The sequence below is a fragment of the Telopea speciosissima genome, unplaced genomic scaffold, assembly GCF_018873765.1.
Source record: "Telopea speciosissima isolate NSW1024214 ecotype Mountain lineage unplaced genomic scaffold, Tspe_v1 Tspe_v1.0787, whole genome shotgun sequence".
In the NCBI taxonomy this organism is placed as follows: Eukaryota; Viridiplantae; Streptophyta; class Magnoliopsida; order Proteales; family Proteaceae; genus Telopea; species Telopea speciosissima.
The window spans coordinates 1-14,333 of record NW_025318123.1 but is presented as its reverse complement, the minus strand read 5'-3'; the positions used below and the strand labels follow the sequence as shown (position 1 = coordinate 14,333).

The window sequence follows — 14,333 nt, the reverse complement described above, 5'->3', positions numbered from 1 at the left end:
CTCCATGTGGAGGATGGCTTAAAGATTTTTTGGTGAAGCCCATTAGGGGTAAAGCCCATATGAAGGGCATTTTTATCCAGTGATTTGTTTAATGAGGTTTTACCTCATTTTTTGTCTCATTGAGGCAAAAGAGAGTGATTGGTCGTGTGAGAAAAGAAGAGAAGAAGAAAGGAGGAGGTGAACAGTTTTTTGGTTTTAGAGGCTCTACGCAGTCAACTTTGAGAGCTCGATCGGATGGTCATTTGTGGTCCATTTGAGCTGATGTTTGGACAGTAGATTTGTAAGACATAGATCTTAATGCTGAACGGTTGTGATTGTTTATTTGATTATTCTAACTCAGTCCAATAACTACGTTCTAGTTGCCCTTGTTTTGGTGAGATCTCTTCCTTTTTTTCTTTCATTCCTCTTTTGGAGTTCATCTTATTGATTATAGATGCTAATGATATATTGTTCTTGATGTTTGGAATGGTTGTATACCTCTAATCTTTATTAGAGAAGACTCTTGTGTATTCCCATTATTTGGAGATAGTGAAATTTTGGTGGACTACGGTCCTATGATTTTTCCTCCTCTCATTGAGGTGGTTTTCCACGTTAAAAATCGATGGTGTTCATGTGTGTGCTTGTGATGCATTGAATTGTTGATTTGGGAGCTTGGTTATTACCTTCATTGTGTTCAATATATATTGCTCCATATTGCTCTATTTGTTTGCTTCCTATTAGGTTCACTCAAGAAGGGAAAAATTGCTTGTGTTTGTTGACCGGGTACATATCGATTTTTTTATTTTTCCCATTACCCTCATCCCTATTATTAGAGGCCGATGCTTGGACTAGATGCAAATACATGGTTTTGTCATGGTTGCTTAAATGCTACCTTGTCAGATTTATTATCATTTGTGGCCTTTATCGATATTGCTCGTTAATTTTAGGCCGATCTTGATGAGCGATTCACTCATATATATCATCTTAAGAGGACAATCGGTAATCACAATCAAGGCTAGTCTTCTATTTAAATGTACCTCAACAAATTAGAGGCACTTTGGGATGAATTGGATTCTATTTTTCTCGTTCCTCAGTGTTCTTATGGAGGTTTAAAGGAATTAATGAAGCTGCAACTATTGCGTGTGAAAACCTCTGTTGCCCGGTCCGCCCACGGATGAGCCTGCAAAAAACCGAGTGAGTGCCAGAGAGCCGGTGTGGCTCCGGCCTAGGATTCTCCGACTCTCAAGTCAGGTCTCCAGTGCAACAGTGTAACAGCTAGTAAAAAGTCAGATGAGCGTTTGAGCTCCATACCTGGGCATTTATAGGATGAGATGAGGCGGTTGGAGGAGTCCTTGTATGGTAAGAGTCCTCTGTTGGTAGGGCTCTTCCAGGCTGAGCGGAGTGGAGAGTTATTTTCGGGGTCGGACTCTCACTAAAGTAAGAGTCCTTATTGGAGAGCGATTCAGGATCTTGTGGGATCGTGGCTCGATCCCTATCCCGTGATTCTCAGGTTGTGTTATCGTGGCACCGTGATCCCCGATGGGGCGTTATGGTAGCTTCTGTGGAGGGCTCGGCCTCTGGCGGCCGTGGCCTCCGTGCTCGGACCTGGGAGGCCATAGCCTCAGCGCTCGGCCTCGGGCGGTCGTGGCCTCGATGCTAGGCCCTGGGCGGCCATGGCCTCAGTGCTCGACCTCGGGTGCCCGTGGCCTCAGTGCTCGGCCCTGGGCGGCCGTGGCCTTGGTGCTCGGCCTCTGACGGGCGGGGCCTCAGTGCTCAGCCTTGGCCTCGATGTATGTGTCATGTAAATTTCCTTCAGTCATGCGGGAGCTCGGCCGAGTCATGGCACTCTATCTATGGCCGACTTGTGTGGGATCGGCTCAGGGCTCGACAGGCCTGAGCCTCAGCCATGGAACTTGGCCACGTTGGGGAGATCGTTCTCTTGCTCCTCGCCCAGTGTAGCGCCGCGCACCGGGTGCTCGGCCTAGGTGCTCGACTAGGCGAGAAATTAAATGTCGAATCTATCCGGGTGAACTATTTGGCTCAGCTCAGACTTGGGATTTGGTCTCAGCACATCCACATGGCGACCTCTGGTTGGTTAGGAGATTTATGACTCATCAGCAACAATAGAAAAAAAGGTATTTCAATTCTTGATGGGAATCAATGAAAGTTACATTGCCATTAGTAGTAAGAATATTTTAGCCATTGCGCCTCTTCCAAATATCAGCAAAGTGTATTCCATGGTTCTTCAAGAAGAGAGACAACAGGAACTGCAAAATGTTCATTATGCTTCTACTCTATCCAACGTTGTTGCTCTTGCTGCTACAAAAAAGCAATTATGGTTGTTCAAGTCATTCTTTTGGTAATTAACGACCACGTCTTAACTGTGATTATTATGGACATAAGGGTCACAACAAAGCTCGTTGATTAAACTTCATGGTTAATTTTCCTCCAAAGTACACAAGTTCGAACACTGGTATTCTTCCCAGACCAACGTTTTCAGGTTCCTTCTCTGTCATTGTGACTTTTATTTCCGCTACTAGCTCAAGCCCATCATTAACAACTGAACAGTACCAACGATTTATACAATTTCTCAATCTTGGAAGTCACCAACTTGTTACCAACCTCGTCAGTGAGCTCACTTGTTGTTCTTCGATCTATTTTTTTTTTCATCTTTATGGATCATTGATAGGGGTGCAACTGATCATATCACCCACTTTCTGCATTTTCTATTTGATGTTCATCCTCATGATCACTCTAATCCCATTTGTTACTATGTCACACACAAGGACTTGTCATTTATCTTATTCTCCTCAACTTTGTGACGTGCTTTCTGTTTTCTGACTTACATTGTAATTTTATTTATGTCATCATCAAACTTACAAAATCTCTACAATGTGTCGTTGTCTTTTTTCCTTAATTCTGTGTTTTTCAGGACATCAACACGAAGTAGGCGATTGAGGTTGCTAAACAATATGCTGGTCTTTCCTTTTATGGTCCTCACTGTCATCCTCCTTCATTTGTTTCCAGTACTACCACTACTTTTGACATGTGGCATTGGTGTTTGGGACATCCTTTTCGTTTTCCTCAAACTAGTTTATCTCGAAATGTTTATGATATTTCTATTTTTTATGCACATTGTGATATTTGTCCCATTGCGAAACAATCTCGTCTACCTTTTCCAGTGCATACCGAATGAAGTAATTACCCATTTCTCTTTATACATTGTGATACTTTGGGTGATTTTTCTACTACATCTATCTCTACTGCCCAATACTTTTTTACTGTTGTTTATGATCATTTGCGTTGCACTGCACTTGGATTTTTCTTATGCATCACCACTCTGACAGTCAAACTCTTCTTGAGAATTTATTACAATGGTGAAAACTCAATTTAACTATTTTGTTAAACAAGTTCAGACAGATAATGGGTTTTAAGTTATTTCTCTTTCGTTATATTTCATTGATTTAGGAATTATCCATCAACGCAACTGTTTTGTCACTACTTAATAAAATGGAGTTTTTGAACACAAAAATCGCTATAACCTTGAAGTTGACAAGGCTATACGTTTTCAAGCCAATTTATCTTTGGTGTGCTTAATTAATTTTACCCTACCTGTTGGTGTGGGTGTATGGGCAAAAACCTGATTTGGTTTCACTTTAAGGTTAATGGGGGCATTCTAATCTTTTCCATTGTGGAGTGGATAAGGATTAGGGTCAACAACAGTTTCTTTAGTTTCATTCTTTGTTCTTTCCTTCAAGAAAAGAGAGGTGCAAGTGGGAGAAGAAGAATGAGGAAGATCCAAACCAAAGGTTTTGATCGTGTTCATCATAAGGAAGTTCTATGAGGTCTTCTTCAATATACCTGTATACAAGGTATGCTCTAATGTCATTATATTAATTGATTCATCGTGTTCTAAGTTCTGTGTGGTTTTCTTCTAAGGTTTTTGTCAAACCTGAAGGGATTTATTCCAACCGTCATTGTCCCTAATTCCAATCCTATTTTGATCTAAATCAGCATATATGAATCAAATTTTTTTTAGAAGAATCAAACCCATGACCTTCTTTGAGCTTGCACTCTATCAGCAAGGCATCGACCAACTGAGGAAGAATTTGTCATCTCATGGATAAGGTTGAATAGGCTAAAAAAATATATGAAAACCCCTAGAAAAACAAGTCTTGATCTTAGACTCTCTCTACCTTAGGTTTTGGAATAATGATTCTGCAAATAAAAAGCGAGCTCATCTTATTGGCTGGGACAAAATCTGCACCCTTGTCCTTCAGGGGGGATTGGGACTCCTCAAATCTACCATTCACAATAAGACTCTTATTCTAAAACTTGGTTGGAGATTACTTACTGAGGAATCTTCTCTTTGGGCTAGAGTCCTGAAATCAAAGTATAATCTGAAAACTTCTGCTTTCGACCTTGCTGTCATGAAAAAAGGGGTTCCTGGGTCTGGAATAGCCTAACATCTTTACTCCCAGTCTTAAAATCCTTAATTTGGAAAAAAGTAGGGAATGGAAAAAGTACGTTCTGTTGGTATGACCCCTGGGTACCCACCCTCCACCACCACTGCATTCCTGAAGATTTCAAATGCACATCCATTAGCATGGTAAGTGACTTTATTTTTAACCGTTCTTGGAACTTTCAGTTGTTATTTAATTATTTTCCTCAATCTTTTATCTCTGAAATTTCCAAGGTGCTTATTTCAGACTCTGAGGATTAGTGGAGATGCTCCTTAACAAAATCAAGGAATTTCTCCACTCGACAGGCCGCCAATTACCTATATGCCCCTTTACAAAAAAGACCAATTCTTTCCAAATGGTGGCATTTTTTCTAGAAACTCGAGATTCATCTGAGATTTAAGCTATTTTTTTGGTGTGTCTTAAATGCAGGTTTACCTGTCAAGGCTACTATCTCACAATGGATGCCGATTGAGCCTACTTGTGTTCTCTGTGGTGTTTGTGTTGAAACCCACTGACATCTTTTTCTAACTTGTGAATGGACTAAGCGTATCTGGGCCCCTCGGACTGAGAGCAGAGCACCTTAATATCTCCTCTCTTGCACAGCTCTGTGCTTCCCTTCTCGACTCTAAAGTCTTGGATTATCCATCGGCTACATGGTTTTTTTTTTCTCTTTTCACAATAACTTGTTATTTTATTTGGGATGTAAGAAACAAAGTAATATATGGTTTAAGGCTAACCCTCTTGTGGTCCTCTCAAACATTTCTCGGTGGATGGCTGATGTTATGAATCCTGAGGGACACGTGGCCAGTGAAGTGGACCGGGCACCACCTATACGCAAAAGTGAGAGGAAGAGGGTGAGAGCCATTACACTCAAGGATTATGTTTGAGCTGGAAGGAAGAGGGAATATCAGGGTACTGCGTAAAAGCTAAGGGAATATTAGGGTAAACTGTAGTGGGGAATAATCTGTAATTCGCCTATACAAGAGAGGCCCTTTTGTTAATGAAGGAGGTACTAAATGCTATTTCTCTTCTCTGTCTCATTCTTCTTCTAGGAGGCCCTACCCTCTAAAGTAGAAATCCACCCAGTTCATACCATTTGGTGCTTTCACTGAGAGTACTACCGTTGCACTCCGGTGATCGTCATGGCTGAAGGTACGCGGCTCCGTCAGCTCGATGAAGCAGTGAAGACCCTGAGAGAAGCAACGAAAGAGCACGGTGGCCGGCTAGACTCCCTTCAAGCCACACTTACCTCCCAACAGAAACTCATATCAAAACTCGTCCTTCGCCTCACCACCATGGATGGATGCCTAGAGCAAGCCCTTCGTCTTCCACCCCCCTTGGAAACTCCATCTTCAACCCCTGAAGCATTCTCCAGCCAAGCAAACCGTGTGGCAAACCACCCTAGCCCAATCTTACCACTTCCAACCTCGGCATTTCAGACTCGAGCGATCCGTTTGGAATTCCCCAGATTCGATGGAATCGACCCAGTGGGATGGATTTTCAAAGCCGAGAGGTTCTTCGACTACCACAGGACGACCGATGAACAACGACTTCAGATCTCATCATTACATATGGATGGCCCCGCCCTCCAATGGTTCCAATGTATGTCTCGCACCACCCAGTTTACCACCTGGCCACTATTCACTTGAGCCCTAGAGCTGCGCTTTGGTCCCTCCGAATTTGAAGACCCCCAGGGCGCTCTGGCCAAACTCAGCCAGTCTTCTACAGTATCTGAGTGCCAATCTCAATTTGAAGCTCTCACAAATCGCACCCAGAATGTCTCCCCTTTATTTTTAATCAGTTGCTTTATCTCTGGTCTTCGCACCGAGATTCGCAATAAGGTGTTGGCATTCCGTTCGACTACTATGGCCCAGACGGTGGGTCTAGCGAGGCTGCAAGAGGCCAAATTCGTTGAGTCGTGCAAACCACCATCTCTCTCTACCCATAGCTCCACATTCCACAGCCCTCTGCTGCCAACCCCTTCAACAACAAGCATCACTGTGGTTCCTTCTGCTACCCCGGTAGGCCCTCAAGTTTCGATCAAGCAACTGACGCCTATCGAGATGCAACAGAGGCGAGAGAAAGGCCTCTGTTACAACTGCGATAAGCGTTACTCACCCGAACATCGCTGCAATACTCGACAGCTTTTTCTTCTGAAATATGATGAAGAAGCGTCGCCTACCTCCGACACACCAGAGAGCTCAGCGACGGACCTGCTTGACGTCCCGCCAGATGATCCATCCCCTGAGGCAGAGTTGTCGTACCATTTGCACTGGCCTGCGCAATGACCCAACAACATATAGCAGTTATTCATTAAAAGAGGGGTTGCTATTCTTCCAACACTGGCTGGTCCTAGCTGCATCTTCACCACTTCGAGAGGTTTTTTTGAGAGAGTTTCACGCCTCCCCCACCGGCGGTCACGGAGGATTCCTTCGTACCCTCTACAGAATCTCGGCTAACTTCTATTGGAAGGGGCTATGTCAGGACGTCAAGCATTATGTGGCTGAATGCCACATCTGCCAGCAGGTCAAAGCTTCAACTTCCTCCCAAGCGAGTCTCCTTCAACCCCTCCCAATACCGGAGCAAGTATGGGAAGACATAGCCATGGACTTTATCACCGGCTTACCAGCTTCACATGGCAAAACTACTATTTTGGTGGTTATCGACCGTCTCTCTAAGTACGCTCACTTCTGTGCATTGCCTACTAGGTTCACCAATAACAAGGTTGCAGAGCTCTTTTCCACTCATATCACTAAATTGCATGGACTACCACGGTCCATTGTGAGTGACAGAGACCCCTTGTTCCTTAGCAGATTTTGGCGTGAATTATTTCGTCTCCAGGGCACTACCCTATCAATGAGCATGGCATACTACCCACAGACCGACGGCCAGATTGAGGCTTTAAATTACTACCTTGAAATGTATCTCTGCAGCTTTGTCCTCGACGAACCCAGCCAGTGGGTTAAGTTCCTTCCCTGGGCAAAATTCTGGTACAACACCGCTTATCATACAACGGCAGGTATGACGCCTTTCCAGGCATTATATGGTCTTTGTCCCCCCACCTTATCATGCTACATCCCTGGAACCTTGACCCTGGAAGCAATTGATCATGAATTGCAGTCTAGTGAGCAGGTTTTACACATCCTCCGAGCTAATTTACTGAGGGCTTAGAATCGAATGAAAGAGCAGGTTGACAAACACAAGGTGGATAAATAGTTTGACATCGGCGACTGGGTGTTTGTCAAACTCCAGCCTTACCGACAGAATTCTACTGCACTGCGCTTGAATCAGAAGCTGGGCCGTAGGTTTTTTGGACCCTTCCAGGTGATAGAACGGATTGGGAAAGTGGCATACAAACTGGGACTCCCTGACACTGCTCGGATTCATCCAGTATTCCATGTCTCTCTCCTACGGAAGTGTGTGGGGGATATGGCAACGTCAACTATTCCACTTCCTCTCACAGTGGCAGCCGAGGATGCTCAACCTACTCCAATGGCTATATTGGACATGCGTAGAGTCAACCAACGAGACCACTAGATCACCCAGGCTCTAATCCAATGGCAGGATTTGCCCCTTGAAGAGGCTTCATGGAAGGATGTCACTACCCTCCGCCGTTTGTACCCCACCCTGAACCTTGAGGACAAGGTTCCTTTCGCAGAGGATGGCAATGTTATGAATCCCGAGGGACACTTGGCCAGTGAAGTGGATAGGGCACCACCTATACGCAAAAGTGAGAGGAAGAGGGTGAGAGCCGTTACACTCAAGGATTATGTATGAGCTGGAAGGAAGAGGGAATATCAGGGTATTGTGTAAAAGCTAAGGGAATATTAGGGTAAACCGTAGTGGGGAATAATCTGTGCTTCGCCTATATAAGAGAGGCCCTTTTGTTAATGAAGGAGCTACTGAATGCTATTTCTCTTCTTTGTCTCATTCTTCTTCTAGGAGGCCCTACCCTCTAAAGTAGAAATCCACCCAGTTCATACAAGCTGATTTAAACTTATTTCCTCATAACTTTGCTTCAACAACTTTAGTTCAAAATCTGAACATACAAAGTACTCCAGTTTTCCACCATGTCTCTAACAATGAGGTTTAATTCCCTGTTCTCTGCTGCACAGGCCTTTCTAAACCATATATGGGACTAACAGGTTGGGCTTATAGCTTTTTGTTAGATGGCCAAAGTGCTTTAACATCTGCAAGAATTTCGTGTTCAACCGATACAAAGGAGGCTGAGCTGACAAAATCTGGCAGGGGTGAAAACACGCTCTCAAGGATGGAATCCATCTTAAGGAAATCTGGATTACAAATCATAATCTCAGTAGGATTTTGAACCCCCAAGGATATATGTGCATATCTTGGAACTTAGCTACTGATTTTTTTGGACTAGTTGAACTAACATCGAACTTCTCAGCTATACCTATCTCCCACTACCAAAACCAATACGTTACGATCTCTAACCCGATATGCTATTAGGAACAAGGCACATTGATGTGTAGACTTTCCTTTTGCTTTAATATATTAGCCTTATTTTCATTAAACAAAAAAAAAAAGTCTTGATCATCTCCTAGGCCAAGGAGAGTACTTATTGTCCTACAACATTAGGGAGCCAACACATGGCAGAGATGAGAAAGGCAACCTCTTCCACTAAATTCTCTATTTTTTTCTTTTTTTAAGCCCACAACCTATTAGTGGGACCCACTGATGAATATTTAACAAATTTTTTTATTTATTCTGTTCGGTTTTTTTTTTTTTTTTTTCCGTCGTCTTTCTTCTTCTGCTTCTCCGACCACTACAATCTACAACACCCACTCTCGCCCCACCGCCTTTCCTTCCTCCCTTGTACCCGCCCCTTCCTTTCCCTACAATCCATTTCCCTCAGCCCTGCAACCCCGCCTTCTTCTTCTTTGAACACGACAACACCCACCCTCATCACACACAGTCGTCTTTTCCTCCCTCCACTGTATCCGCCCCTTCCCCGCAACCCCACCCCCTTAGTTGAAGTTCTGTTTTTTATTTTATTTAAAAAGAATGGGTTGCAGCCGTGAGAGAGACTCTTGGTTTTTTTTTCCTAGTCCCACCCTCTCTGGCCTCAGCCCGCCATAGGCCGTTGGCCCATTATCATCTCATGTTCGTTGCCCGTACAATGGTATAGTTGCTCTCATAGGGGGGTGGGAAATGACGACCTAACCCTTTGCCTGAACACATTGCCCGAGAGAGGTTAAAGTGTCATTTCTACCTCCCTATAAGAGGAACTGGATCACTGTACCGGACAGGGAACAGGACACGAAAAAAATTCACTCATCCTCTCCCTCTCTCACTCTCACTCTACATTTCCCTACCCCATCCCTCCGTTTAATCCCATTGTGAAAAACGCTTACAAAATGGTCGGTTCCACCAATCCGAACCCGATCCATCGAACCATGCCCAAAGCCCATAACCCATAGCCCATGGACGAGGATTTTCACTTTTTCAGTATTTCCCACTTTTAGAACTCAGCTGGAGTTGGACATTCACCGATCCGATCCTCTGCCGCTTCAAGAATTTGACAGATACCGCAGTGATAGTGAATGACCTACGCACTTATTCACAATCTAGAGTTCACTGAATCCCAGAGGCCAGAGCCGTGAGGTTGCAGTGGAGTGTGCTACGGGGAAAATAAGATGAGAGAACCTCAACCTTCGTCCAAGTTAGATGTCACCCCTGTCGACGACGAGCCCGAAGTGTCTCGAACTAACGCCGGCGGTGGTAGTGGTGGACTGAGGAAGAAAGGAGCTGTAGGGTTTCGAACTTGGCTCCTCCTAGATGCTACTGGGCAAGCCCAAGTCGTGGAAGCTGGGAAGCACTCTATCAAGCGCCGGACGGGCCTCCCAGCCCGAGACCTCCGCATCCTGGATCCTCTCCTCTCTTATCCATCCACCGTTCTTGGTCGAGAGAAAGCCATCGTCATCAACCTGGAGCACATTAAGGCCATCATCACTGCCCAGGAAGTTCTGCTCCTCAATTCCAGAGATCCCTCTGTCACGCCCTTCGTCGATGAGCTCCAGCGCCGTCTCTTACGGCTCCACCACGCCATATCCACACAGGTTTTACATTCACTAATTTACAGTTAATATTACAATTAGATATATATCGTCTTCTTGTATGCCCTCTGTTTCTTCTCACTCATTTTGTTTCCCCTCCCTCTTGAAAAAATAATGAGATCCAAATTCCAGGAGGTTTTTAGCCCTGCTAGTCTTCTACTGGGGTAGTTCCTTCTAAATTATTTAACACGTTTGATAGATGCATAAGAGTATTGTTCCTTTTTATTTTTTCGAGTGTTCATTTACTTTGGTTTGACTGGTTTTCCGTGCCGTTGATTGTGTTTAATATTATTACTCCGAAGGAAGGTAGGGTCAGCGGTGACGATGCAGACTGGCCCAAATTGTATGATTCGGAGGAGCCGCGCTTGAGCAGTGTGAGCCCTCCAAATTGTTCTGGGAGCTTTCAGCAACTTCAGGAGTCAGATGAGGGTGCTAAGGCGGACGATAAACAAAGCTTCGAGAACAGGGACGGGCCGAGGGTTCTCCCCTTTGAGTTTGTCGCATTGGAAGCTTGTCTAGAGGCTGCTTGCAGTTGCTTGGATAATGAAGTAAATAAATCTACGCTACTTATTGGGTTCATAATCTTTTCCACTCTTTTCCTTCGCTGTTTTTGTTGTTTAACATTTATATTTCGTTGCTGATTCTGTCTTCTAATTCTGCGCTCAGGCAAGGACATTGGAGCTAGAAGCGCACCCAGCCTTAGATAAGCTAACTTCAAAAATTAGTACTCTCAATTTGGAACGTGTCCGCCAAATTAAAAGCCGCTTAGTTGCAATAACTGGACGTGTTCAAAAGGTTAGTGATCTTAAGTCTCACCATGTAGATTATTATTACATGCTTGGTCGTGATTCTTCTTCCTCCCCCCAGGTGGCGATGTGAAGACTAACATCAATATTTCTTTTCCCCTTTTTATGGGGTGGGGTGGGGTGGGGTGGGGCGGGGCGGGGTGGGGTTGGGGATGGGAACCCATATGCGTTTACTTCATCAGCCTTGTTACTTTTCCCTTTCGTCAAAATGTCAGTTAATTATGCAATGCCAGATCCAAACTGTTTACTTAATTTCTCTGTGTTACTGTTGATGTTTGTAAGAGTTGGGCAATAGGGTGTTGCATTATTAGTGAGATCAGTGAGCAAATTTTAAGAATGGGTAAAAAAGATTTGGAGATCGAGGGGTAGGTTGGTAGTTAGGAAATGTTGTTATATGCTTTTTCTCCATCTGAATGAGAATCCTCTGCATGCATCAAAAGAAGAATCAAGTTCTACAAAACACTTGAATTGCATGCAAGTGGAGGCATGGAGTCCCGAGTCCTTTGATCCGAAATATGGAAAGCAAGAAGGAGCAGGTAGGTTTTGGATGATGTAGGACTTGGGTACCAAATTAATTTTCGGTCCACGTTAAGGTAAATTAACAATCATAACGATTTAATCAGTTTGGAGAAATTGGCTGAAAATGGCCTCTGTTAATTTAGAAAACAGAATCCTGTTGCTTCTACGAGTGCTGGAAATTTGGGGCTTTAGGCTTAAGGGTCATGGATGTAAGGTGAAAAATAGGGTTTCTGGGAAGTTAAATGAGGATTTGTGGGGCTGGAATGTGCTCTGGTACAGGCAGGGTGTCATTTTAGAATCGAAACCGGCTGTTTAAAACCGAACCAAAATAAATCGGTTTGGTTTTGGTTTCCAAAGCTGGAATCTTTTCTAGGTTAGGTTCAGTTCGGTTTCAGTTTCATACCTAAAACCGTTAAACCGAACCGAAACCTATTTTCAAACCGAATAAGGAACCATATAAAATTATACTAGTTTACTTTTTTTTAATCAAATGTGGATGATAAATTCTTTTCCATTTTAGTGTTTGGGAAAAGTTTGGTGGACTATTATCGTAACAATTAAGGGTTTTTTATTGGTACAGATGTAAAAAAGTTGCTCCAAACATTTAAAATAGGACTTAAACCGAATACAAAACCAAATTAAAGCCCACTAAGAAGTTGAGTACAAAACGAATAAAAACTAAAACCACCGAGTCGGTTTGTTTTGGTTTTGAAATGTATTCCTGTTCTCGGTTCGGTTCGGTTCGGTTTTGGTTTATACATTTTGTTTCTTAAACCAAGCCGAATAACCGAAACCGAACCGATTGACGCCCTTAGGTACAGGGTAATACAATTAAACAGTGTGGACCAATTGATGCAGGGGAATTTAAAACCTTCTACTGCAAGTGAGGCAAACAGGCATTAAGGGCCTGGAAGGCTAACAGAGCTTAAAAAGCCTTTTAAATTTGATTTTCCAAACAGACATTACTAGCCTTTTTAGGTGAATGGCAGTTGGGATTTGGGACGGACCATCAGCCAAAATCGTGGCTAGCTGTTGACTAGTTATTTAGTTGCTTTTAATTTAAAGTTCTGGTTGTCATAGGACTCCTCTCACATTGGAGAGTCCTCTTTTGGCTTTTATTTCTTATTCCTAGTGGCTGTACAACTGTTTTCCGTTTCCTAGTAGGAAACTGAGTTTTATTTGCTTTTTATTTAAAGAATTGTAAGAGCCAAGGCTCCCACGATTTGATGAATAAAGAATTTTATTGTCTTCTTCAATGGAACTGCTGTGAGACTCAGTAAAGGGTGGGATATCCTTGGGATCAGTGGGATTCTAATGTAAAACTGTATACCGAAGATAACAGTCCAAATTATAGTCGTCAAACTCCAATAAACTCAGGTGAGAAAACTCAGGCTTAGGTAGGAGAAACAATCAAACAAATCTGAAAATAATGCTTGAACAGGAAGAGAGAGAGCTTAGACTAATCACAGTAGGGATTCAGAAGTAGCAGCAATAAATAGAAATCTCAAACAAAGACTGATAGAGAAAATCTTGGTTGTTCACAGTGAAAATAAAACAGACATAGCAGCACGTCATAAAAGGGGTCAAACCCTAGCTTGAGTGAGGGATTGCAGAGGCAGCAGCATGGGAGACCAAGATATTTGTGTGTGCAATTGAGCCCCCCTAGCAGGAGGGGAGAAAGAGATTGGCAGGGCCTCTTCCTTCTGTTCGGGCAGGGATGGCAGCAAGATGGAAAGCTCGATATTTGGTTAGAACACCGGGCGTTTTTATTTTTGACTTTCAGAGCTCTGAAGCTCATCAAACTATTTTAGATCTGGGGTCCTGGACTTATGACGGCAAGCCCTTGAGTCTGAAAATGTGGCCACCAGATGTGAGTTTGGAGATATCAGTGAGCTCGATCCCAGTGTGGGTCAGGTTTCCAGCTCTACAGATTTATTTGTGGGGAGTTAGTTCTCTTGGTCGATTAGCTAGTTTGGTTGGCCAACCTATGTTCACGAATAAGTTAACAGCTGACCGCAGAAGGTTATCCTATGCGAGGGCCACAACAGGGATTGAGTGGTCTTCTCTAAGAACAGAACAAACCCTAAAAACCCTGCAGAGAACAGGTCTTAGAATAGACACCAACTGGAGATCGAGCTCTGCAGAAGAAAGTCCCAACTACAGCAAGGATTTGAGTGGTCCTGATCTAGTTCTAGGAGTAGCTCTTCAACAGCACAGTAAGTGTCCTTCTTCACAGCAACAGGGGCTTGCAGCAGTCACAATCAAAGGGGCAGAAATTTTCAAACAGCAACAGAGAATAAAAAGAAATAAACGAAAAGGGAACTTGAGATACAGGTGGGTGATAGAAGATGAGAGAAAGGGTGTAGGGATGGGTTTTCTCAGCCCCGGGTCTCTCACCCACAACTATCCCAGCTGTTGAACAGGGAAAGTTCTCCCATAACCGATGGCAAGCATGGCTTGAAAATTCTATTATTCCAGTGTCATCCTTC

At 43.6% G+C, this 14,333-nt stretch overlaps 1 protein-coding gene across 1 annotated transcript; it reads left to right on the top strand.

Annotated features, from left to right (window-relative positions):
- Positions 1 to 10,063: 10,063 nt before the first annotated feature.
- Positions 10,064 to 11,424, top strand: LOC122648326 (magnesium transporter MRS2-3-like). The gene is made up of 3 exons (XM_043841558.1): positions 10,064 to 10,522; positions 10,822 to 11,067; positions 11,186 to 11,424. The coding sequence occupies exons 1-3, from the start codon at positions 10,100 to 10,102 to the stop codon at positions 11,396 to 11,398; spliced, it is 882 nt and encodes a 293-aa protein (XP_043697493.1). The 5' UTR covers positions 10,064 to 10,099; the 3' UTR covers positions 11,399 to 11,424.
- Positions 11,425 to 14,333: the final 2,909 nt, after the last annotated feature.